Source organism: Prosopis cineraria, unplaced genomic scaffold, assembly GCF_029017545.1.
Source record: "Prosopis cineraria cultivar Desert tree isolate PC_DT_omini unplaced genomic scaffold, ASM2901754v1 PC3, whole genome shotgun sequence".
NCBI classification, from domain to species: Eukaryota; Viridiplantae; Streptophyta; class Magnoliopsida; order Fabales; family Fabaceae; genus Prosopis; species Prosopis cineraria.
In genome coordinates, this window is record NW_026555334.1 from 46,946,455 (window position 1) to 46,973,735 (window position 27,281).

Consider the following 27,281-nt stretch of genomic DNA (forward strand, 5'->3'; position numbering starts at 1 on the left):
TATTAAAATTTTTTGTTTGGATATTAAGTAAAATTTTAAATTTTAAATTTTATATTTGAATTTAAAAGTAACTCAAACAGCGTCGGAGGTCCAGTCTTGGTTGCTGCTAGCAATCTGGTCTTGTTCAACTCCGCTGATGTGACAGTCAAATTACAAAAAGATTGACATAGGATTTGAAATAATAGATGTTTAAAATAGATTTCAAAATACAAAAAGATTGATGTAGACCTTAAATTTAAATATCCATACATTTTTAATTATTCAAACAATGAATTTAACTTAAATTTAAATCTCTATATCCAGACATAACATTAAAGAATTTGGAAATTGTAACTTGTTGAATGATAACGGTTTTTTTTTTTTTAACATTTCAAGGTTCATACAAAATGTTTTGAACATAACATTATGCACTTAATTCAAAGAAGTTTTGTAAACACGTGTTTATATCATAAAAATAATACATTTTTAACGAACTTGAATATTTAAAAGTTACATTAGATTTGTTTATTAGAAATGATAAAATGAATATAAATGATAATGCCAATATGAAATGAAAACACTGTTAAAACGTGTTTAATGCAACAGTTATCTTATAACCAATTCCTTTGACCAAAAAAAATCTCATAACCAATTTCTAACTTATTTTGTTTCATTTTTAACATTGTATATTTAATAGAAACGGGAATTAAATTAATAGAATGTTAATCCTTTATTGCATCTAATATTTATTAATGGCAAATAGGAAAGAAATAGAATTAATATATATAATTCATTTTGTAAAAACTTTTACCGAAGATCTGACTATCATTAATCTATTCCTTTAAGACTTAACTATCGTTCTCCCTATTTAATTTATCTAAAATCTTCTTCCACATTATATTCAAACGGTTTACTTGTACACACATTTCAATGAATTTGCAATTCAACGATAACAAATTAAAGTAAGAAACATGCTACATAGTGTATGGAATTGTTATATGACTTATCTCCTTGAGTATTTTAATTTGTTTTTTCATGGCACAAACCTGAAACACAGTCCCCCCCCCCCCAATCTTAGTATCACAAATTATCATCTTTAACAGACGAAGAATGTTTGGCTTTCCCCTGTGTTTTTTCGAAGCTTCTAATATTTAGAAATCTGTGCTGAATGCAAAGCTGCTATTTGGTTAAAGGTGGATCAAGTAATACATTTTATAATAGATCAACTATTCCTATCTAGATTTTATTATATTTCTACCCGTTTAAGCAGTGATGAAATGCTGTTAGGATACAATAAATAAATACAAATGAATGCATTATAGGGGGAAGAAGGAACCATAGGCTTTAATATATAGACCCTTCAAATTGACGTATGTATAAACGTATGTACATAACACCCTATATATATGTGTGCCTTAAAAGCTTTACCGAGCAATTTTTTAGTAGGGATTTTTCGCTCAAGTTTGTCAAAATATTTGAAAGGCACGATGCAAGATGTATTCTAAAGAAATCAACCAAAACACATATATCACATTTTTTAGCATTATATTTAGTTAGTCATCAATGACACAAGACTCATATTTAGAGACAATATCCTCAGCCGTGCTGGTAAAAGATTTGAGGCTCATTGGATTAAGAGATTTTTCAAATATAGTGGATATTAAAATTCCATTTCTCTGTCTCTTTATCTTTTCCATTTTTATATGTTTAAACAAAAATAAAATACATAATTTCCTAGTTTATAAAAAGTCTTGTTGTTTATTAAATCTTATATTAATATTCTACACATTTTATTTTTCAATTAAATTGTTTGGAAGTTGAGAATTTCTACATTTGTATGGAGACATATTTTTTGTTTAATTTGCATAAAATCTTAATTAAAATTAAAATTTTTTTGAATATCTAAACATTATAATCTTTTAAAAAACATAAATATACGTGATGTCACTTTACATTTTGAATATTTTTTAAAATATTATATGTAATTACACACAATTTTAATCTAATGATTTTTTAAGTTATAAAATTATTTGTAAAAGTTATTTAAAAGAAATATTTAAAATGTAAATTAATATAAATTAATTTTTCAAAACTCCCCCCCAAACAATGGTAATGTTGGTTCCGCCCCTGGATTAAATCATGCCATAATACAAAGCCTAGAAAGTGAAGCAATGAAAAAAACCACTAGTGTGCTTAAGAGTGAAAGAAAAACAAATCAAAATAATATTCTTCTTCTTGCATGCAATGCATTCAATGCCTCCAGGATCCAACAACATAAAGGGTGTACTTGAAGCAATACATCCACAATAAATCCCCTATAATGTAGTAAAGCCACATTGGATACAATGATTGGGATTCTGTCATTGTTGTAACAGAATCTGCAAACCAACTTAAACCCATCCGGGCCTCCAGGGAAATCATTGATTTCAATCCTCAAGTTATTAATCTAATGAGAGTATCGTCTCCTTTGTTGATCGATTATTTTCTTCAACCCTGTGTAGTATATTGATATAACCTTCTACAGAAGAAATGAAGCAAAGTCATTACTCACATAGATAATCCTCTTTTTAACTGCAAAGAACCATTGACATTAATATCGACATAGATAAACTAAAACACAGCTACCTGCTAGTTAACATGACTTATTACTTGCATTCTAATTGCAAGGAAAGTTTTGAAAGAATCTCTTTTAGACAAAGAAAGTCCAGTAGAAAACATGTTTCCAAGGCTTTAACCCATAAATCTTTAACATAACATTCTAAACTTCATCGATTGCCGGAGGCATTTGAGAATTATGATAGCAAGGTTGTTTATCACCTGAAGCAATATTAAACAGCAAATGTGTAAAAGTAATGGAAGCTTGTGCCCATTTAAGTTAGCCATGCCTATACACAAGGAGTGTCTAAAACAAATTATTAAAAAAGACTTTGTAAAGCTAAATATGTATCAACCTTTGTTGTGTTCAAAATTGCTCAGACCTTTCTTCTTCCCTACTTTCTTCTTATTTTTAACTTATCTGATGCTACTTGAAAAAAGTTCACTAGCGTTGTTTGTAAGAGGGAATAGAAATGTATGTATTCCAAATGATTATCTAAAAGGAAAAGCACAATATAAATTGCATTAACATTTAAATGGCAGATAGTCAGAATCGTCAACACCAAAAAGTTCAAAATGGGTCCAACTACAGTAGGCAACTGAAGGAAACATCTCTCCAAAATTAAACAAAGGACTTGAAGATGGAAAAAAATATGAAAGATGACGATTCATAAACTTCATGCAATATAACTCCACTGGCATGAAGATTGTAAGATCTCCTTTACTTAAGCATAATTTACTCTGCAATCAAGATAAATAAGGGGTTAACTTTTAAATGATTACCCAAGTTATAAAATTTCATACAAGAAAATTTTCCCAACTCCTTAAACCAAGGTATTCCAAATTCAACATTACAAATCTCAAACAATATTTATCAAGTTCAAATTAGAGTTTAAAAAACTATGTGGAAGCTTGGAAAACAAAAGGAACCTAAAACCATGAGTTTTATAACTCAAAAATAGATTTTTGTGTAAAAATGACATGTGCGTCGTGATTCACCTTCTCTGTGCCATGCACTGCGACGTGAGGCGCCATGTGCTACGGTGTATTACACGAATTTGACAACATCAGTACTATCATTTGATAGCACAGGAAGCGAATTTTCGACACATCTCAAATCTATGTCCGACGTCTAATTGAAGTAGTTCCGGTGTCTACACAAAGCTTTCTTCTAGCTCTAACTAATAGCACCAATTTCATACTTAAATTTTTTTTTTTATAAAAAGTTGGACACCAAAACTCATATTTACAACATTTTCATAAAATTTCACAAGTAGGGTGTCGCAACTCAACCTCACATGCCAATAGCCTACATCAACCATTCGACCATACTCAATGGACTCTAGTGAATCCATGCAATACACCACATACAATCAAAAACACATATATCTTAAAATCACTGCTCAACTTTGATTTTCACAAAACACAAGGGGGAGGAAGTTATTGCACAAAATCATCATTTTCATTTTGAATCTTTCAAAATACATAAGTTCCTACTTGCACAAGTATTTTTACCCTAACCACAAGTTTACAACCAAAACTCACTAACCTAGGCACAAATACACAAATTGTGTATTATAGTAATACAAGTAGTAGAAAAATAACAACATGTGATCATAGTTGACAATTGCATTAACATATACACATAAAAACAATAAAGAGGCATACAGAAAGGATTACTCCACAATTCTAAGCCTCTGTATATTTTTCTTTATTTGAATCTGATGAGCTAGGTCTTAAAATATTGAAAATTAAAAGGTGAGTACAACTACTCAATAACTAAGTTTCACCTAACCCATATAGTTGCATATCAATTGTAAATAAATAGATGCAAATAAGCAAACACCACTAAATAACACGTATGAGATATTTGGCTACGGTTTACAAAATTAATAACTATGTGATTGTGCCCAGAACACACAATATCATTTAAATTACAAAACACAACATGGGGTCGCAACAATAACAACTATACACCCCAATCACATGCTGAATCACAAAACTAACAATTATATAGCCAAACTTATATGTATGATTATATGCTAACTTTATATCTTCCTGTTATCTCCGACATGAAAATGGTGGCTATCACAAGGCTACGTCCTTCACAAACTAACCCAACCTTCCACTTGTGAGGAGTTACTGGGCCAGGGTTAACTCACTCACTTATGTAACCCGATTTTTTTCAATACTAACAACCACAGTATGTTATACCCTTAATCTAACATCCTCATAAACCGGTGAAAACTAGTTAAGTTCGAGTTCCTTGTAGAACAAGTGGGACAGTCCTAAATCAACCATGAGACAAGGGCTACCTTTTGATTTCAATAGTCGATGTCAAGGAAAGTTTCTGATTCCAACGGTTACTGCCAATACTACGTGAATTTAAATCAATCTACTCTCCCTAAGCAAACTCTCTTTAATGATCATACTATGCACATTTAACATAATATGCATTTTAAACAATCAATTCATGTCACATAAATTCACATATACTCAAATACTCCACAAGCTCAACATTTCACATCACAATTCTCCACGCACAATAACAAACCAAAATTAAGTTCACAAATCATAAAGGGTGGCATAATAGAGGTTTTTCTTTCTAAAACCATTTCGCAAGTCAAACCCATTGCCAATATGCATCATTAATTTAAATCATTAACCACATTTCACAACACAATTAATATTTAACTATAAATATTAGGTTTCCTTCAACTATAAATATTAGGTTTCCATCGGTTACCTTAAACCTTTGAGAAAGGTATACCCCCTCACAATATCGACTTTTAAAGTTTCAACAAGCTTGAATGGTGCCAAATTTAACTCACACTACAATCAAAATAAAAAATATCATCATAATCCCTGCTATGAGAATTCACCAATACCAACTCCATGTATTTATTTTACCAATCCATAAATTGTTGCCCATTCATACCTAATGGGTTCATTAGATTCCATTGACCTATATTATCATTTACGAGTCATTAAATCATCATTAATGGGCATAAACTTTTCCCAACTACATCACTAATATGGATTTTTGAATATTAAATGCTGTCATGAACCAATCACTTTTAAAATCATCAATATGGTATTTCAATACTTTAAAGAACTCCTATTGTATTCATTCTAACCAATGAGGTTGGACCCATATTCTAATGGACAGAAAAATTAATCTTCTAACTCAAACCATATCATAAATGAGGGAGATAATAAACTTACTTTGGGTGTTTGGGAGCTTCAATCTATCCTCAATGTGATCTCACAACATGCCCTAGTAAAACTGAAGTCGAGCTCTTCGATTTTCTCTTCTCTCCCTCTTTGGTTTTTACGCAGAATGCGAACTGATTTATCAAAAATTTTGGTCGTGCACCGCAGTGTATTGACCACACACTGCAGTATGTGGCACAGAGGGCATTTCCTTACTTTTTCTCCCTCTTTCCTTGTCTGGGTAACCCGCCTTCGATTCAGACCCACTTTTAGGGTTGAAATCACAACAATAACACCAAGTTAGGCTCCTCTAGCCATATACTTCATTAACTCACTAATTAAAATCATTAGGTTAATTAATCACAATTAACTTTTTTTGGATGTTACAAAGACGGGTCTGCACGACCAACCATTAGATGCCTTCGCTTCAACATCTTCTTGAAGTAATCCACCACACCAGGATCCACATCAAACAATATTTTGATAACATTGAAGTAGTTCATGACAACTTTGTCATCTAAGAACATATATAAAGAATATAGTTAGATAAGTAATAATTAAAAAAAAACATATTCTCAATTGAACCATATAAAGAAATCAGAGAAAAGAATGAATTAAAATGAAAACATAAAAGGGAGTTGTATCAAGATGAAGAATATCATATAAAGAAACAAACCTCTCGTTGTTCCCATTATAACAAACTCCATTATTATGAAGCTAGAAACCATGAAGAGATGTAGAAAAATTACCTTCAAAGACTCGAGAGGAAGAAGAGGACATAATGAGAAATGGAGAAAAATGACAATCAGGCACGATTGAATGTGATAGAAGTGAATAGTAGCATTGGAAAGAAAGAAACCCAGAACGCTTTGGTTTTGGAGAAGAAAGGGGACAAGTGGGCATTCAATTGTAAATGGCGCTCATAAAGAAAGCCATGTTGCTTCTGATACCAAAGAGAAAAAAGAAGGATAGCGAGGAGAATGCTAATATCACGTGAACACAGTATGAGATAAGGGATTTAGTTTTAGTTTCAGTGGTCAGCAAGGAAAACATCTGGCCCAAATTTTTTAAATTTAAATTTAAATTTAAATTTATAAAAATAAAAATTTATAAATTTTTTTGATAAATATATTCATCATCAATTTAAATAGTACTGATTTAATTTGAATGGCTTAATTTAATGTTATAATTTTCATAAATTGACTATCTAGATGTACTCTAGATAATTTAAATTTAATATTAAATTTTTATCTGTAAGTTATAGATTTTAAATATTTATTTTTATTTTATATTTATTAAAATAAAAAATTTAATATTAAATCTATCTTGTCCAGAGTGTATCTAGATAGTTAGCTTAAGAAAATTATAATATTAAATTGAATCATTCACAGTCTCATATTGAATTAGTACTATCTAGATTGATAATAAATATATTTATAAAAAAATTTATAAATTTTATTTTTATAAAATTAAAATTAAAATTAAAATTAAAAAAATTGGATGATCCAGATTTCTGAATGGCCTAGATGTTCCCTGGGTGCACTGAAACGGATCCATGAGAGAAGTGTGAACGCACCTGGGGTTAACTCATTTTGGAAAATGCAAAAATTGGGAACAAACCAATAACGTGTAAGGAAATAATAGAATGGACCAATAACTGTAAGGCCAGCTAGGACCAATCATATGCATGTTACGAGCCATGTGCAATAGAGTTGATGATTGATGCAGGAAGGCTTACACTATTGAACTTTACTACCACCGTTTTTATTTGTGAAAAAAAAATTGCAACACATAACTTAAAAAAATCAACTAATTATATTAATTATATTTAAAAATAAAAAAATTATAGTACAATATATTTTTACTAGTTGTGTTAATCAACTCTTTATTAATTATTATTTTTTATTATAATTATGAATGATAAAATTATGAGAGATAATTTAAAAAATTTATAATAAATACTTATTAAAAAATGTGATTTTGTTTAGATAAAAAATAAATTAAAAATAATAATTTTTTTAAATAAAAATAGAGGGAGTATATTCCTATTACACCTTGCCTTTTGGGCAAAGTATTTCTTTAGCATTCTGAGGGGTAGTTAAAGTCATTTTAATTAATATTTAAATACTTAAATTTATAGAGAAAATCATATTTTTTTCCTAAGATTTATTTATAGTAGGTGGTACTGGTGCACAAGTAAAGTCTTTCTCCCCTTTATTTTGGCCAAAGATAATTAAGTCTCACTATTAATAATTGATTGTCGTAAAAAATGATTTACATAAAATAGATTTAAAAAAAGTGGGAAAAAGGATGAAGAAAAGGGATAATTTCAAAAAACGATCAAGAATGTGACATAATTATTAATAATTCACTAAAAAATTTGAAATTTTAGTTTAATTTTGGGGATATATATGAAAATAATTTTAAATATAAAAAGATCAAAGTATCCTTAATTTATTATGTAAAATTATTGATTATTAATTTTCTCACTTTACTTATTAATTTATCAATATTACTTGTAAATTACATTTTCTTATCAAACAAACAGTAATATTAATTATTAATTTATTAAATTTATTTTTTAATTTACTAATATTGATTATAAATTATAAGATATATTAGTAATTTCAATCGAAGTTAATAAATTAATTAGTAAAGTTAATAATTTAATAATTAATATTGTTGCTTGTGATTGAGAAACTAATATTAAATTTTATATAATTATTGACATGTCAACTTATGTAATTTATAAATTATATTAAAAAATTAAGGAGTGAAGTAAGAAAATTAATAACTAATAATTCTATATAATAAGTGAATAATACTTTAATTTTTTTATAGTTAAAATTATTTTCATTTTTTATCCCTTAAATTGAATTAAAATTTTAAAATTTTTAAAACCACTAATAATAATGTCACCTCTTAATCTTTGTTTAAAATTCTTCTTAAAAAAAATTATCAATATATCAATCCATGTAATTTATAATTTATATTATAAAATTAATAAATAAAATAAAATAATTAATAATTAATGATGTTACATAATAAGAGAAAAATACTTTAATTTTTTATAGTTAAAATTATTTTACTTTTATCTGCCGGACTGAATTGAAATTTGACCAATCAGTAATTATGTGAGATCCTTATTTGAAATTCACCCTGAAGAAAACTACTGTGGCGTATGGACTAAAAGACCCTCGTGGGCAGTAGACTTTATCCAAAAGCCAACCAATGGATGCCACCAAAAATCTGAACGAGGTGACACAGAAAGATGTGCCAGGCAAGAGAGCACCAACTTTCTGTTGATGAAACCTTCTTCCTGGTTAATCTGACTCTCTCATCTGCTAATCTCCCTCATGGAAACCATTTTCCCTCCTCACTCGCTCTCTTCCTCGAAATTCAAAGCCTCATCCTCCAAAATCCTTTCGTCTTCTCCCTCTACTCGACCCAAGTTGAATTCTCTCTTTTGCATCAAACCCTTCCCTTCCAGTCACAGAAAGCTTCAAACGTTGTCTCTCAAGCTATCCTTACCTAACTGCACCAGCCGGTTGATCCAAGCTCAACAGGGACTTGCAGCTTTGGCTATTTCCTTGGCTCTCAACTTCAGCCCACTATTGCACAGTGACAATGCGCTGGCTTCTGAGTTCGATGTGCTTAACGAGGGGCCACCCAAAGATTCGTACATCTTTGATGATGCAGGATTGCTTAGTCGAGTGAAAAGGTCGGATTTGGAAGCCAGGAAGAATTTTGGCATCAATTTTGTCACGGTTCGAAAGCTTACGGTCAGTTGTACGGCTTTTAAAACTAACCTTTGTTATGCTAACACTCTTTCTTTCCATGCTTCAATGGTCATAAGAATGTGTAAGATAAGCAATCCCTGTCAAAATAATATGTTTCTAATTCGTAATGTTTTGGTTAATTGATACGGATCGTGAAAAGGCTAACTTTGTAACGATTTTATTAATTTTCGTTTACTTACTTGAAGGTAAAGAAGAATTGACATAATAATTTGGGAACTTAATTTTTAAGGTTTTTCTATAATTGGGTTTACCCTGCCTTTATATGCTAACCGTAAGTGCTGATAAACGAAATGATGAATGATTTTTTGAATTGTGAGGTGGTTACAGAGCAAAGCTGATGCTTTTGAGTATGCTGACCAAGTTTTGGAGCGTTGGTACCCCACTGTAGAAGAGGGAAACAATAAGGGTATTGTGGTTCTCGTAACAGGTCAGAAAGAAGGAGCGGTCACAGGCGGTCCAGCATTTGTCCAAGCTGTTGGAGAAAAGGGCCTTGATGCCGCTGTATCGGAGAACCTTCCAGGTACTTCTTACCCCTCATTTTTTAGTGCTTCACTGTGCACTGCAGATAAAGTTTCCAGATATTGTCACCAAAGAGTCTCAGAAAGGTTTCCAGATAAATACATGGCGAACTTAGGTTAACGATTGTCATTTCCAGATAAAGCTTGAGCAGTGAACTTCAATGTGTAATTGTTCATTACTCAACCATATCTGCCTGACTTTGTGTTTTGGGATCCAGTTTGTGGTTCGAAATATAAAATAATGAATCCAGACTATATAATATCCATGACGTGCTTTGTGCTTGATAAAAGGTTGTCGCAGATTTTGATTGAATGACCCTTTCAGAGCTGATGTAGACTTACATTATCTTGACTTTCAATTTAGTGGGAAGGATGAACTGGGATTTTTTTTTTTCCTTTTTTAATGAAAACTAAAAACAAACATTCAATCAAAGAGCATACAACAAACAAAGCATTTAAGATCTTCCAGTTTAGTGGGAAGGGTGCACCGTGGGATTTTTTTTTTCTTAATGGAAACTGAAAACTAACATTCAATAAAAGAGCATACAACAAACAAAGCATTTAAGATCTAGTCCTATCATCATCCGTCTCATCAAACACGTGACGCGAGTTGATCGAACGTACAAAAATGATTATCTAAATCATGAGCAGCTCTATCTAACTGATCTGCTACTCTGGGATGTTGATGCCTATAAGGTATTTGGTCAACTTAAGTTTAGTCAACTTAATTTCTAACCCCAACTCTAACCCGACCTCCAAGAGGTGCTTGCTACTCAAAACTTCCTTGCTCTGCATCACCCTAATTCCTCAACTTCCACTTGCGCAATCTTCAGCTGAAGCTCTTCCCTCCAAATCACTCCTTTCTAGCATTGAGAATACGAAATCCTGGTTTCAATTCTATGGCGATGGGTTTGCCATTCGCGTCCCACCTGAGTTCCAGGACATCAATGAACCCGAGGTAAATTCACCGACCAACTGATGACGAGAGTCTGCTGTTATGTTTTCTTTTCTTGTTATGATATCAATGTTGCAACATTTTCTTGATATTGAGATTTTTCTTTTCCTGGGGTGGCAAGGGTTATGCCTTGTGAGTTTTTTTTTATTTCGAATGGCTGAATTGCCCTTCCATCGCTTGTAGGATTATAATGCGGGACTCTCTCTTTATGGAGACAAGGCAAAGCCAAAGACTTTTGCTGCACGGTTTGCATCACCCGATGGGTATTCTTATTATTGAACTCCCTACTTATTTTCCTGTTATGCTCTTTAAGAGAACACGTGAGATTTAGAGAGGAGGTTAACAGTGACTCGTGACAACTTTAAGCCACATACATTATTAACATATGCTTTGCACGCATATTTGATACCTCTGTATCCAAGAGGGAAAAAATTTGAAGTTACTCTGTCCAAGGTTCAAATAAATTTCCATAGTAGTCGTTAACTACATCTTGCACTTCAGGCTGATTCTTTGGTTGAAACAGATACGAGGTTCTCAGCGTTATTACTCGCCCAACCAATCAACTAAAAATCACCTTCTTAGAGGTAATTAGACAGTCAATGCAGCTTTATTAACGTTATCACTGGTTACTGTAATTGATGTTTGATCCGGTTCCCTTGGTTTTTCATGTAAACGTTTTAGGAGCTTACATATCCTTCATTGATTAGAGCAGGCACAAGACATAACTGATTTAGGCTCTTTGAAGAATGCGGCAAGAATATTTGTTCCAGGTTTAATTTTTTATTTAAATTATGTTTGCTTGCTTTCCTTTGTTCTGCAATAAGATCGTTTTGTCTTTGCTTTGTCTTTAAGGTTTAGGTTGTCCCTTTTCCACACTGCATCAGCCAAACAATCAGCCACCATACCCCTTCATCATCGTCATGCTTTAAACAAATATGCCAGTCTTTTTCCAACAGACCTCTGATCTAGTGGATAAACTGGAAAGTGCGCACCCTGATTAAACTAGCAGCAACATGAGAGTGAGCTCAACCCAAAGCTTCTTATAGCCATTTCCACACCAGCGAGTAACCCCGGCAATTCAGCCTCCAAAATACTCTGCGCATGTAAGTCTTATACACACAGAACAACGTCCCATCCAACACTCGCTGGCACACATGACATGACCTACCAACATTGCACGCTGATATTACTCCCTTGCCCCTTAAAAAGTTCAGAAGAAGAAATCCCCAGCATCAATATTCTCCTCGTCAAAAACATTTTTATGCCTTACTTATGGTATTTAAGTCTGCCCATTGCCTTGCAGGAGGGGCAACACTGTTCTCTGCTCGAACAATAAAAATCAAGGAAGAGGATGGTTTCAGGTAAATTCGATTTCAAAAGGATTAGAATAGAACTATCTAACAGTTGAGGGAATTCTGAAATGTCAAGGATTACTGCCCGTAGCAAAGCACTTGTGGGGAGGGCCAGTCATGAATCTTGGATGAAATTAGTTTAATGTGTAGATGCTCTTTTTCTCCCCTTGGAGAGAAGGAGATCACATTAACAGCTACAAATAGACTTACGGCATGAGACCAAATATTAATTCCTTCTCGGTGTTTTCGACTGTTGAAAGAAATATTCATGCTCTCTAAATGTTTTACTGGACACGTGGAATTGTCTGCATGGCCGAATTAATCTTTCAAGCAGTTTCGGTGTTATCTGCAAGCAACCATTTTGAAGCGCTGCTTGTTACGCATACATTTAACTTTCACAGAAATATTATTCCACTGCAATATTAGCTTTTCTGATTTCAGGACGTACTATTTCTATGAATTTGGAAGAGATGACGAGCACGTAGCATTAATGGCAGGTGTTAGCGGCGGAAAGGTTTGTGCCATGTTACCTATATGACCGACACATCTATATCAAACCCCTACCTCAATAAATACACAGCAAAACCAACACATTCATATTCTTTTCCAAATTTAATTAACGCTATATTTTCTAGGCAATTATTGCTGGAGCTACGGCGCCACAATCCAAGTGGGACGGTGATGGTGTGAAACTTCGTTCTGCTGCTATATCATTAACAATTCTTTAGCAATTTGCTTGAATTTGTTGACTGGGTAGGCCAGATCACTCACGCCTTCAATGCTTCAGCCCTTAGTGTTTTTTATGTTGAGTAATTTTGCTTACATGTTTGAGGCGAAGAAGACTTCTATAAAATCTTCATAGGAGATCGTTAGTCTTATTTTTTGGTGACTGGAATTTTACATTGCCTTCGACGTATGAACAAGTTGAAGAGAAGTGAGTGTCATTTTTGTTAATTTTCTAGAATTTATTTTCGGACTGGAATAAGTGATAGTTCTCAAAGATAATAAGATCCCTTGGTGAAACTTGTATTAAATCAGTTTTGAGGGTTGCAACTGTGCTCTACAGAAGGCTAGCCCGCATGATTTTGATAATCATAACACTCGGTGATGGTTTATTGATACTACTGTCGAATAGCTTCAAAATTAATAAAAATTAGATTTTGCAGTAAAGCGCAACCTAGGTCGTCTCCTTAAGAGTCAATAGAGCAACTATTTGAATTATGATTATGAAAAGGTAAATGATGGGAGGTTTTTTATGATGAAATTAATTAAAAAAATCTAAATTAAAATTAGATAAATAACGAAAATTCAACTGAGAAAATTATCAAGCACAAGCAGCGTAATCAATTACAACCCAATCACTTAAATTTAATCTTCCTCGTCCACCAAACAAATCAATTTTATTTACCTTTATTATTCTGATTTTTTTATATATTTTTCAAATTAACATTCAAGAATTAAACAAGAGATTAAGTTATAGATTAATTGAGATCTTCTTTAACCCACAACCTAACAACTGTTCTATGTTAGCTATACCAGAAACAAAGCATGGATAATCACCCAAGTTAAGCCAAATTACTCTTATAATGCTATATCAATCGATTATAGCAAGTAAAACCTCAGATAAAATTTATAACTCAAAAATTATGCAATAAAACTACTCTAATCAGTAATAGTAATTAAAGCATAAAATTTAGAGGTAGAGAGAAGAAGAGAAAATTGGAATAAAGCTAAAATAAAATCTTTCCTGAATATTAAAGACTCTGATTAAAATTTAGGATCATAATTTGTGATTGATCACACTAAAAATTTAGCTATCCATAGAATTAAAAATCAAGGAACATAAGAGGAGAAATTGACAAGCCATCGTCAGAGAAATTGAAGAAAAAAATGAACTGCGATCGCTGCTATCCTATTTTCCCCTTCTCTTCATGATACCTCCATCCAAGTCTTCTCTTTCATTTATATATATAATATATATAATGTCATGCGCCTCCTATGCTGCGTCTCTTCCAATAAAATCTAATAATTTATTAAAATGATAAAATTATCCTAAATAATCCTAATTAAAAACTACACTAAAATACCTAAAGTAAATTTAAACAAAATTTTAAAGATTTAATTCTTGATTTGATTTCCAAGCATGCTCATATTCTTCTTATCCAAAATATTCTCTATCAATATCTTTTAAATTGAATCTAGAAAATCTGCACAAATAAAATAAAATTAAATAGTACCTGTGCAAAAATATTAAAGATATCATTTATATTTTAAAATCCAAGATTTAGTTAGTTGAAATTCCAAAACTGAATATTGGCTGATAAAATCAAATAATATCGAATTAAACTTAATTAGCCTCAAATAAATATTTAAAAGTCTAAATTAAAAGGATAAAAATATATAAAATTATCATTTATCATTTATCGTGCAATTTTTTTTAATCACATGGCAAGACTAGCTTGAAAACTTAGAAAAACTAGACAGAATAGTTCCTATTAGACAAAATCAACGTAATACAGTTCGGGGGGCAATCCCAAATTAGTTCAGTTCTTGGTTCCAGCTTCATGAGCATGCCGTGCAAGCTGATTTGCGCACCTAGTAACTTCTCTTAGTACATTCCGTATGGCGATGTCAAGTTTCATAGTCACGGAATATGTAATTCTAAGCCTCGAGCGAATTTGGGAATGCTTGCACAGCTTCTAAACCAACTTGCTGGCTTACCTCGAGACCTGTTTTGATGGCAATTAGCTCAGCTTCAACAATGGAAGTTAATCTAATACTGCCTTGAAATCCTAAGTTCCAGTCTCCATTCGTATTCCTTATGACACCTCCGCAAGCCGCGTGTCCATGTATGTTGATAGAAGCGTCCGCATCTAGACGAACAGATCTTGCTGGTGGTAGAGTCCGTCTTAGGGTATCCTCTGTAAGCCCTTTGAAGATCACCTGTTGATAATGGTGACCATTTGAGTCCTCGACAATTGCCCAATGCATTGGTACAATACATCTTGAGGTGTAATAGTCGATTTCTCAAAAATTCTGCTGCATAATGCTTTTCAAATTATCCAGCAAGCACGGCCAAATATTTTTGTCCATGGCCAGCGTTGAAATCTGCTATAGCCTGGGTTATGTTTGGAGTTCCAATCTAGTCACCCTTGCAAGTCACTAGAGAAAAATGCATGATAATCATTAGTAGAAATAATGTGTTTTCCGCACTTTGTTGGCAATCTCACAATCACGCAGGATGTATATAACACTCACCGCACATATACACTCAAGGGGACAGTTATAATTGTTTCTAAGACCATGTTGAGCTTTGGAAGAGTTGGTTAAAAGTAAAGTTAAAATCATATTTGTTCCAAAACTTTTACTCTAGGTGCACTAATATTCTAAACATTTTTTAGGTATAATGTTATCCTAAAATTTTAAAAAACAGTGCAATATCACCTCAACAATAATAATGATCGTTAAATAGACTGCTTTGACCAAGAAATATACATGTGGCAAGATAAAGAAGATGACTTTGACTCACACGTGGACAAAAATAGAGGGACGTGGCTCCTCACACACCCCTGCAGTAGAAATCTTGTTCCCTTGGTCACATTCTTCTTTGCACACCCTTGTAGCACCAACAATGGAAGAATCACAAGCCACCGTTCCTTCACCTTCTTTGGCTCTTCACCTCCATAGATTTCTTCAATCTGAAATGTCTCACACACCCTCTTCAGAGTTTCGTCTAACCCATGAATATTGTTTGAATCTTGATGGTGGCGTTGGCTACGGCAGTGGTGCGGAGTGACCCAGCCATGGCTTCTTCGGAGCATACTTATTCAAAACTACAAGTTGCAACTTTCTGTCCTCGGCAACCATTTTCAGTGCGACGAGCTGCCTCCTCCTCTTGTATTTTCTGCTAGGTTTCTGAGCGTGCGTTTTCTTGGATAAAATTATCTTCTCAGACCCTAACTCCAATCAGATTTCTGGGTCTGCCTCTTCTCTCTGGAGAAAATTGTTATTGGGGGTTGTCATTAGATCTGGGTCTTGATTTGTTATTGGGGATCAACAAGGCTGCTAATGTCGCAAAAGGAGAAATCCTTAAGCTCAAGCTGAAGCTCTTCCGCCATTAATGGTGGACCAAAAAGCTTGGCTTAAAGAGGAGTTGACGGTAACTAAGTATCTAGCTAATTGTCATGTCTCTCTGAAGAATAGTTAATTTAAGCTTTTATAAATAGTTAATTGATTGAACTCTGAAGAAAAATTATTCTTCTTGTTTACTAAACAAGAAAGATGAGGCTCAAAAGTGTCCTGATCAATATCGATCCTAATGTTGCATGTGAGTCCAAATCAACTTATCCAACTTGCCACATCAGCATGTTTTGGTCAAATTTAACGGTCAAAGGTTGGTGTGGTTAACGGTTGGGTGATATTGTGTCGTTTTTTAAAGTTCAAGGACAATATCACACCTGAAATAAAAGTTTAAAGGAAGATATGCCCTTTAATCCTTAAAAGTATCTCATGAGTCAGTTGCCACATGAAGAATTTGATTTTCTCTGACAGTGACCACTTCAACAGTCTCGCCCACATCGGTTCATTGACTCTCTAGAGTCTGGTTCTGAATGAAATTGTATACCGCTTTAACACTGGACCTACCATCGGAATTTTGTCTCCAACAAAAGCTATATACTCCTCCCCCCTTGGCGGTCTAATTTGCTAAATTTTATTGATAACCCAGGGAGGAATGATGTGACGCCACATATCCACATTCCGAAGGCCATTTGGCAGAACGTAATTACTAACAACATCAGAAGGATTAATTCTGTTATTGATTCTGTCCACCTAGAAAATTAATAGTTTTTCAAGCAAAGACCATCATTCAAGAACAAATTTTGTATTCATGCCACTTACAAGATTCCTACCTAAACCTTGTTGAAAAGTATCCCATGCTGCGGTGATAGCTTGCCACTCCACAGATGAGTTCCGCTTCCTATTTATGGTAGGATAATTTGTGAAGGTTGACGTCTGACAAGCATTTGACCCATACTTTGTTTAACTTCGTGAAGATGCTCCTGCTGCATCTCAATGTAATTAGATAGGTCTTCGCTATATTAGTTATTTAGTTATAGTCTATCCATAACTCATGATCAAGGTTCACATGCTGCTGGCACCGCAAACCTCACCAGGCCTATTGAACATTGAACTCACGTGATGGGTTACTTCCTTCCTAAACTGAAACTTAAAATTGATAGTTCTGAGATTTGCTATCTCATCCCAGGTGCTTCCCGTGCAGAATGGCATGTCTACAAATGTAACAACCCCACCGACCACTAATAATAATATCATCCATGTCACAATAAAACTATACTATTTATCAACGGATGATGAACAATTTCATCTTAACTCAAGTACATTGTAAAGCACATCAAAGCATTGTTGATCTTCGGACCTTTGAATAGTGCTTTGCTGTTTTGAATGATACAGTGAGACCCACATTATTGAAAGAAATAGGTGTGGGTCCATAATAAAAATATATATAGAGTTAAGACTTAATAAAAAATGATAAATATGATTAAAAAAAGATGAAAATGAAATTTGTTATGAGATTACAAATATAATTTTAAAAATGTAAAAAATTAAAATTCTTATAATTTAAAAAATCATGTGGAATTCATGATAAAAATAATAGGTGTAGGATCTATACTAGAAAATAATGGTGGATATAAGACATTAAGACTTGTAGTAAAAATAGTAAGTGTTAGGTATGCACTGAAATTATAAATTTAATTTAAATGAAAGGTAAAAAAATAAATATTTAGCTGACTGGATTTTTTTTGGAAATTTAATTTTAATTATGAAGGGATAAAAGTTCATAAAATAATAAATTATTATTTATATTTTTAGTAAAATAAAATGGCTATTAGTTCACTTATGAGGAAGATTCGCAGGGGCCAATAGTTAAAAAGAAATATAATAGGGATGAGGCTCAATGAAAATAGTAAATATGAAATCTGTAATGAAATTAAAAATATAAAATTATCACTTATTCCAGTTTTAAAATAAATTTTAGAGAATTAATAAAAATGACACTCCTCTTCAACTTGTTCATACATTGAAGGCCACGTAAAATACCAGTCGCCAAAAAGCAAGAACAATGATCTCCTGTGAAGATTTTATAGGCTACTTTGCCTCAAACACGTAAGCAAAATTACTCAACATAAAAACGACTAAGAACCGAAGCATTGAAGGCGTGAGTGATCTAACCTACCCAGCTAACAAATTCAAGGAAATGGCTAAAGAATTGGTAATGATATAGCAGCGCAACGAAGTTTCACACCATCACCGTCCCACTTGGACTGTGGTGCCATAGCTCCAGCAATAATTGCCTAGAAAATATGGCGTTAATTAAATTTCGAAAAGAATATGAATCTGTTAGTTTTGCTGTGTATTGAGGTAGGGGGCTAGATATAGATGTGTCAGTCATATAGGTAATGTAGTACAAACCTTTCCGCCGCTAACATCTGCCATTAATGCTATGCGTGCTCTTCATGTCTTCCAAATTCATAGAAATAATTCGTCTTGAATTAGAAAAGCTGACATTGCATTGCAACATTATTTCTCTGAAAGTCAAATGTATGCATAACAGGATGCAGATAGTCGGTGCAAAATGGTTGCTTGCAGATAACACCAAAACTGCTTGAAAGAATAATTCGGCCATGCAGACAGTTCCACGTGTCAAGTAAAACATTCAGAGAGAAGGAGTATTTCTTTCAGCAGTTGAAAAGACCGAGAAGAAATTAATATTTGGTGTCATGCCTCAAGTCTATTTGTAGCTGTTTATGTGTATAATATCTCCTTTTATCCAAGGGAAGAAAAAGAGTATCTACACATTAAACTGATTTGGTTCAGGATTCATGATTGTCCCTCCCAGAAATGCTTTTCTACGACCAAGAATCAAATGCGCATGCAAAGCATATGTTAATAATGTTTGTGGCTTATAGTTGTCACGAGTCACTGTTCAGTTCCTCTCTAAAGATGCAAACCGTGTAGCAAAAGTCTTTGGCTTTGTCTTGTCTCCATAAAGAGAAAGTCCTGCATTGTAATCCCACAAATGATGGAAGGGCAATTTAGCCATTCGAAAAAAACTCAGAAGGCATAACCCTTGCCACCCAAGGAAAAGGAAAGTCTCAATATTAAGAAAATGTTGCGACATCAATATCATAATGAGAAAAGAGAAGTTGAGGAATTAGTGTGATGCAGAGCGAACAAGTTTTGTGCAGCAAGTGCCCCTTGGAGGTCGGGATTGGAGTTGGGGTTAGAAATCATGGGTTTGGGGACGGAGGAGAAGGACTTGTAGATGCTGGGATTAGGGTTGTGGATAAGATTTGGGGAGAGAGGAATGGCCTTGAAAGAGAATAGGACAGTTATCAGGGCCGTTACTAATGCAAGAAGACTTGCTCTATAGATATTTCTATTACACTATGCATTTTGGGTAAAGTGCTTCTTGGGCATTAGGATGCAAAAGCGGTAGCCAAAGTCATTTCAACTCGTACTTAATTGCTTAAATACTTAAATATATAGAGGAAATTATATTTCCCACTAAAAATTAAGATTTATTTATAGTAGCAGCGTATTTTATATACCAAAATTTGATAATAAATTTTTCTCTCTAATTTATATTAACAAATTGTGTTATTGATTATTTTGTTCTTTTATTAATAAAAATATGACATGTAAAAAGTCATTTCCAAAAAAAGATTTAATAAGTAAAACTGGGAAAAAAGGATAACTTGATGGTCGTACGGACCAAAAGACCCTCGCGGGCAATAGACGTTATCCAAAAGCCAACCAATGGATGCCACCAAAAATCTGAAGCATCATGAGACAGAGAAAGATGTGGTAGGCAAGAGAGCACCAACTTTCTTTTGATGAATCCTTCTTCCTCGTTAATCTGACTCTCCGATCTGCTAATCTCCCTCATGGAAACCATTTTTTCTCCTCACTCGCTCTCTCCCTCGAAATTCAAAGCTTCATCCTCCAAAATCCTTTCGTCTTCTCCCTCTACTCCACCCAAGTCGAATTCTCTCTTTTGCATCAAACCCTTCCCTTCCGGTCACAGAAAGCTTCAAACATTGTCTCTCAAGCTATCCTTACCTAAATGCACCAGCTGGTTGATCCAAGCTCAACAGGGACTAGCAGCTTTGGCTATTTCCTTGGCGCTCAACTTCAGCCCGCTATTGCACAGTGACAATGCGCTGGCTTCTGAGTTCGACGTGCTTAACGAGGGGCCACCCAAAGATTCGTACATCTTTGATGATGCAGGAGTGCTTAGTCGAGTGACAAGGTCGGATTTGAAACAGTTGATGTCGGATTTGGAATCCAGGAAGAATTTCCGCATCAATTTTATCACAGTTCGAAAGCTCACGGTTAGTTGTAAGACTTTTAAACGGACCTCTTTGTTATGCTAATACTCTTTCTTTCCTTGCTTCAATAGTCATGAGAATGTGTAAGATAAGCAATCCCTGTCAAATGCGCTGTTTCTAATTTCGTAATGTTTTGGTTAATTGATACGGATCGTGAAAAGGCTAACTTTGTAACGATTTTATTAATTTTCATTTACTTACTTGAAGGTAAAGAAGAATTGATATAATAATTTGGGAACTTAATTTTTAAGGTTTTTCTATAATTGGGTTTACCCTGCCTTTATATGCTAACCGTAAGTGCTGATAAACGAAATGATGAATGTTTTTTTGAATTGTGAGGTGGTTACAGAGCAAAGCTGATGCTTTTGAGTATGCTGACCAAGTTTTGGAGCGTTGGTATCCCACTGTAGAAGAGGGAAACAATAAGGGTATTGTGGTTCTTGTAACAAGTCAGAAAGAAGGAGCGGTCACAGGCGGTCCAGCATTTGTCCAAGCTGTTGGAGAAAAGGTCCTTGATGCCGCTGTATCGGAGAACCTTCCAGGTACTTCTTATCCCTCATTTGTTAGTGCTTCACTGTGCACTGCAGATAAAGTTTCCGTATAAATACACGGCGAACTTAGGTTAACGATTGTCATTTCCAGATAAAGCTTGGGCAGCGAACTTCAATGTGTAATTGTTCATTACTCAACATATCTGCCTGACTTTGTTTTGGGATCCAGTTTGTGGTTCGAAATATAAAATAATGAATCCAGACTATATAATATCCATGACATGCTTTGTGCTTGATAAAAGGTATGGAGGCTTACATTATTTTGACTTTCAGTTTAGTGGGAAGGGTGAACTGTGGGATTTCTTTTGTTTTGTTTTCCCAATGAAAACTGAAAACAAACATTCAATCAAAGAGCATACAACAAACAAAGCATTTACGATCTTCCAGTTTAGTGGGAAGGGTGAACTGAGGGTTTTTTTTTTTTTAATGGAAACTGAAAACTAACGATCAATCAAAGAGCATACAACAAACAAAGCATTTAAGATCTAGTCCTATCATCATCCGTTACCTCAAACACGTGATGGAGGTTGATCAAACGTACAAAAATAATTATCTTAATAATGAGCAGCTCTAGCTAACTGATCTACTACTGTGGGATGTTGATGCCTATAAGGTTTTTAGTCAACTTAAGATTTTGCACCTCTATGTCTCTGTTTAAATTATGCATCCTCTTTCATTTTACCGAGCTTCACATTAAAAAGCTGTCAATTTGAATGGACGTCATGAATAGTTGACTCCTGTTGTTGGAATTGACACAGATCATTCTTTTCCGTGAAAATTTCATAATTTTCCTCACTGCTGGTGTAAGAAATCATCAATCTTGATTTTGTTTGAAAGCTGCATTATCAAAGAGTAGCTTAAATAATTTTTCTTTCAAGGGTTGGGAACAAACAACAACCTGATCAAGGCATCTGGTTTGTATATGCAGTATTGGCCACGGATGAGAAGTACAATGAGGCTATTTATAGTACGGCCAAGCGGCTAGTTGCAGCCATTGATGGGCTTCCAGATCCTGGTGGGCCAAAAGTTAAAGACAACAAACGAGAGTCTAACTTCAAATCCAGGGAAGAGACAGAAGAGAAACGTGGACAGTTCTCTCTTGTGGTAGGAGGCTTGTTAGTCATTGCCTTCGTTGTTCCTATGGCACAATATTATGCTTATGTATCCAAAAAATAAGAAAATAGTTATGTATATGAGACGTCTTTCAAATTCTTACTCTCTTAAAAGCAAGTGTATAATCTGCAGTTGTAACCGTGGTTATCTTACGATTGAGCATGAGAAAGCTTGAGAATGATACCATACTTTTGACTTGTAGCGGCAAAGTATGCTTTAATAATATATGATCATATCAATATCTGGATGTCTAATGGTGAAGGGCTTTGGTAATTAGTAAAATCTTTAAGGTTTTAAAAGGATTTCAATATATTATGAAATCACGACACCTGAATTTCGAAAGTGATAGTTGGGATTGTGGAAGTTCCCTCTTTCCAACAACAAAATTACACTCATATATGATGACAGGTGGGATAGATACAGATACTTAGATCAAAATAATATGCCCTCGGTTTTTAGTTCGGTGGATTGGTACAAAAAACTGTATTGAAACTTCAGAAATTGTGCGTCAGAAGGAATGGCATTTTGTCAGAGAAGGGAGGGTCGGAGTACTTTCCGGTGAGAATTTGAGATGCTACATATTGATTTGCCTTCTCAGTGTAATGAATGCCATCCCAGTTGACATATTCAGTACTATCAGTGCAGCCTTTCGCTGTTATTTTAGTCCCATTCAAGATCCTCGTTTGCCCGCAAAAAACTCGACTATCATAGTTCAATGGTGGTCCTCCATGCCCACAACAAGTCATAATAGGTTGTGCAAATCCTGCAAACACAACATTGACTCTATTGTTTCACCATAATGACTGGTGGATATTAACAAGCCATAATAAGTGGAACTAAGAAGTATCCCAGTTTACTGATAGATACTAACCATATTTAGAATAATTTGCAATGAGGTTTATCTTTATGGTAAAGATATCGACACATGTGACATTGGCATCTGGAAATTGGCCCTGCAATTCCCTACAGAGAGCATGAAGCTGTAAATTAAAGGTTTTTGCAGCTTGGTTGTGCATGCGGACGCATCCTAGCTCGTCAACAATTGATGGATCAGTTCCAAATTTGGCAACATTCTCAGCCAGGCATCCGAGAGGACCTGTGTTGTGTATCCAGAAATGCCTGGCCCCCTGCACAAACAGTTTCTAGTATCCAGATAACCCAGAGTCAGAATTTATTTCTATGCTAGACAAAGTAAAACCATGATAGGATCCAAGATGGATAGAGAGAGGTGAGAAAGATAAATTTTTATTAATATATGAAATCAGAATCCAATTTCATAATATTAATAAAAGAACAATAGAATTGATAAAAAAGAATAATAAATCTATTAAGATAATATAGAATAAGAATCTCGTTTTATACTTCTCTCAATAAATACGCTTGCTTTTAAGTTACTAAGCATATTTATAATGTTAAATACAATATAAAATAATAAATAAAATTTAGATAATTAAATAATTAAATAAAAAATGAATAAAATCTCCTAGAATCTATACCTAGATAAAATACAAAATAAAATTTAAAGAACTAAATATTATTAAATAAAATCTAGATAACTATATATTTAATCAAAATTTAAACAATATTATTAAATAAAAATATCTAAAATAAAATAAAATAAAATAATATTTATTCCTATTATATTTCTAACTTTTCAAATTATCCATTATCTCACTATAATCAGTACTCTATCAAACAATGTGTCCACCCTCTGAAATTAATTAAATTTATCAAATCAATATATTGAGCGCTAAATTTAGAAATCAGATAATCTGAATCGAAAATGCATTGACGCCAACCTTTATTCCATATTCAAATTCTAACAGGATCGTTGGAATTGAGGCAAGTACTTGATCCAATGTTTTTGAATGAAATGCAGCCGCAAGATCGTTTTGGCCAATGTCAAACATGTATAACCCCTTCTTGAAATAATCATCTGCTGGAACATACTTATTAGATTCGTTACCTGAAACGATACCCTGATGATTAGTAGTGTATAGCCACTAGTGCTGTAAGAATTTATTCACGTGTGTTAGTGGAACATGATGAATTTTTTCTAGCATGCATCACTGGGGCGAACAAATGAAATGAAGTAAATTTTTTAAGATATTTGATAATGTAAGCAAAGCAGAAACCTTTAGCTATCAGCTCAAGAACCCGAGCTTTGAAACGGGAAAACTGAGAGAGCTGAATCCAAAAGGAGAATGGGCTGATTGATGATGCAGAGGCAGGAAGGATAGTTGACCCTGCTGCTGCAAAGTCGCAACCTTTCCGGAAACTAGGGAACCCCACTGAATTCAGATAGGCATTTAAGAAGGGCAAGTCCGTTGCATCCACTGCGGCAATCATATGAATCAACCAAAGCGCACACGCAACTATCAGATGAGAAATGAAACGGAAAGGCAACAAGCCATGACATGTTCAAAACATCTATCTCTCAGATAGTCATAGCCTATTCATAACCAACATAACGGGAGCATTGCAAACAATGGCACTAATAATTTGGAGAAATGAAAAGGAATTTACTGAGGAAGTCTACAATTAGACGACCATCGCAGAACCTCCCAGACGGTGTTTTAAAGTAGCGGAGTCCGTTGGGTGGGGCAAGCTGAATGCCCAGAGCAGCCACAAGTTCGCCTGTGTCTGAGTCTGAATCACCGAAGTTGAAAACTGCTGGGTAATTGAAGTCAACTGAATTTGCGATGCCCAAACAGACGGAAAGTAAGCCAACTTGGAACATGACACTCTTAGAAGAAGCCATATCACGTAGCACTCACTAGTGTGAAACCGAATAACCCACTGCCTCGTTCCTGACAGGTGGACACCAATTATTGCTTCATCTATTCCGCCGTGGTTTTCATAGCCTTTTACACTTTCGCTCAACTTTATAAATCACTTCTATTAACTTTATTAATATTAATATAAAAATATAAAATTAAAATAAAAATATATTTAATTTTAAATATATTCTTATACAATAAATATAAAAAGTAATAGGATGTTAATGAGTAATTTTAAAAATATTTTTTAAATATTATTTAAAAAATCACACCGTAATTTATAAATAAGATTAAATAAATATTTTAAAATATAATTTATAAATAAAATGGAAAGGGGTATATACAAAGTCGATCGGTTGCCACTTGCTTCAAAGAGCTTATGTGAAGTCTCAGACAAGAGAAAAGGCTTGCTTTTATTTTTATAATTAATAAAATAAATTTGTCAAATAAAAATAACATTAATTTCATGAAAGATAATTTGAAAAAAAGTGTAATAAATATTTCTTGAATTTATAGTTTTGGTTGTCAGAAAAAATAGAAAAGACACTCTTATGTTGGAAAACCGATGATGGAATACTCTTATTTAAATTTATTTTTTTAAAAAAATCAAAATTGAAACGCATTCATAAACTGAAAATGCAGAAATAAAGAGCAAATTATAAAAGAGAGGCCAATCAATAAAATCAAAAATAAAAGATGGGCTTAGAAAACTAAACCTAGAGACCCTATTTAAATAAATGTTTGAATTTAAAATAAAAATTTTTTAAAATAATTAGACTTTTGAGCTCGACCGTGATAAGTTTTGAAAAAAGAACTTTAGCTTAAGCAGTCCTCTAAGCTTTATTTTATTTTTTTCCCTTCTACCTTAAAATGCATTATTTGGCATAAGAGAAAAAATCATAAGTATTTGACCATTTCAAGTTCTCTAGCTCTTTTCATCTCTTGACTCACCTTTTCCTCCCGCCTCTCCTTTCCTTTAGCTGTCTTGCCACTTTTCTCGTCCTCTAAATCTCTCCATCTCTCAAATCGCCTCTCTCACTTATCTCTTGACTCAGCGTCTCTCGACTCAATATCCAACTCTTAACATTATATTGCTTTGGCTTTTTAGTTTTCTTACTCTTAGGTAATTTTTCTTCCGGTATAGAACTTTTTTTAAGCCATGAATGTACGAATTTCAATTTAATACTCGCTTTTAAGATTTTAATTTGATTTAAAAATTATAATCTCTCATCTTATTTTGTGAAAATTATATCAATATGCCTCATTTATTTTGTTTTTAAAACTTTGTTATGAATTCCGATAGCATCAACTAACATGTATTTAAACTTTTAAATTTTTTATTTATTTTCTTGATGATGCTAGATCTTCATTTAGTTTATGTTAAATTTTAAAGTTAAATTATAATATTAAGTATTATAATGTTGAATTAAATTATTTTATAAAAAACAATATTAAATTATAATATTATTTTTTATTTTTTTAATAATCAGACTTCTGAACCCGGCCATTCTCTCTTTCAATAAGGGTTAAAAGTTAAGAAATTGAACTTTGGCCTCACCCACTTTTTCATCTCTACTAATCATTCATCGTTCCGTCCTTGCAATAGTCAAAGTGGGATATAATTAAAGATGCAAACAGAGCTCTCAATGTTACGTGCTTTCCTGGTAAAAGAATGAGCACAAGTAATTACATCTTCGTACACAAAGTTAATTGAAACTAACCAGTCCCGCCTGTAAATAAGATTACAAGCATTATAAATAAATACTCACTTCACTCCGTCTTAAATTATAAAATATTTTTAAATAAAATTTTATATATTAATAAATCTCATTAAATATACTTAACAATCTTATCTTTTTAAAATAAAAATATAAACTTTTAAAAATATCCATAATTTAATACATTGAAAAGAGAAGGGATGTAAATTAATTAGAAAGAGTGAAAGAGTAATATTGAAGTTGATGTATTTAATAAAATCTTAATTTATCTAAAATATTTTATATTTTAAAATAGA

At 33.2% G+C, this 27,281-nt stretch overlaps 3 protein-coding genes across 5 annotated transcripts; 2 read left to right on the forward strand and 1 right to left on the reverse strand.

Moving 5' to 3' along the window:
• The first annotated feature begins 9,023 nt into the window (after nt 1-9,023).
• On the forward strand, nt 9,024-13,446 carry LOC129306210 (UPF0603 protein At1g54780, chloroplastic). Of its 3 annotated transcripts, none has more exons than XR_008592175.1 (9): nt 9,024-9,569; nt 9,915-10,107; nt 10,939-11,063; nt 11,244-11,323; nt 11,584-11,644; nt 11,773-11,830; nt 11,913-12,163; nt 12,364-12,926; nt 13,048-13,125. XR_008592175.1 is itself a non-coding variant. In XM_054946671.1 (9 exons), the coding sequence occupies exons 1-9, from the start codon at nt 9,144-9,146 to the stop codon at nt 13,138-13,140; spliced, it is 1,167 nt and encodes a 388-aa protein (XP_054802646.1). In that variant the 5' UTR covers nt 9,024-9,143; the 3' UTR covers nt 13,141-13,446. The 3 variants fall into 3 exon arrangements, 1 of the variants encoding a protein (XP_054802646.1); XR_008592176.1 differs by lacking the exon at nt 13,048-13,125 and having other exon boundaries at nt 12,364-12,421; nt 12,854-12,927; XM_054946671.1 differs by lacking the exon at nt 11,913-12,163 and having other exon boundaries at nt 12,364-12,421; nt 12,854-12,926; nt 13,048-13,446.
• A 6,818-nt stretch (nt 13,447-20,264) lies between these two features.
• Nucleotides 20,265-22,728, forward strand: LOC129307099 (UPF0603 protein At1g54780, chloroplastic). The gene is made up of 3 exons (XM_054947965.1): nt 20,265-20,826; nt 21,173-21,365; nt 22,303-22,728. Exons 1-3 carry the CDS (start codon nt 20,380-20,382, stop codon nt 22,548-22,550), a joined length of 888 nt encoding a protein of 295 aa, XP_054803940.1. The 5' UTR covers nt 20,265-20,379; the 3' UTR covers nt 22,551-22,728.
• Nucleotides 22,729-22,738: 10 nt separating this feature from the next.
• LOC129307098 (GDSL esterase/lipase At1g54790-like) lies at nt 22,739-25,278 on the reverse strand. Its single transcript, XM_054947964.1, has 5 exons — nt 25,014-25,278; nt 24,623-24,823; nt 24,287-24,453; nt 23,359-23,629; nt 22,739-23,250 (listed from the first exon to the last, which is right to left on the reverse strand). The coding sequence occupies exons 1-5, from the start codon at nt 25,246-25,248 to the stop codon at nt 22,982-22,984; spliced, it is 1,143 nt and encodes a 380-aa protein (XP_054803939.1). The 5' UTR covers nt 25,249-25,278; the 3' UTR covers nt 22,739-22,981.
• Nucleotides 25,279-27,281: the final 2,003 nt, after the last annotated feature.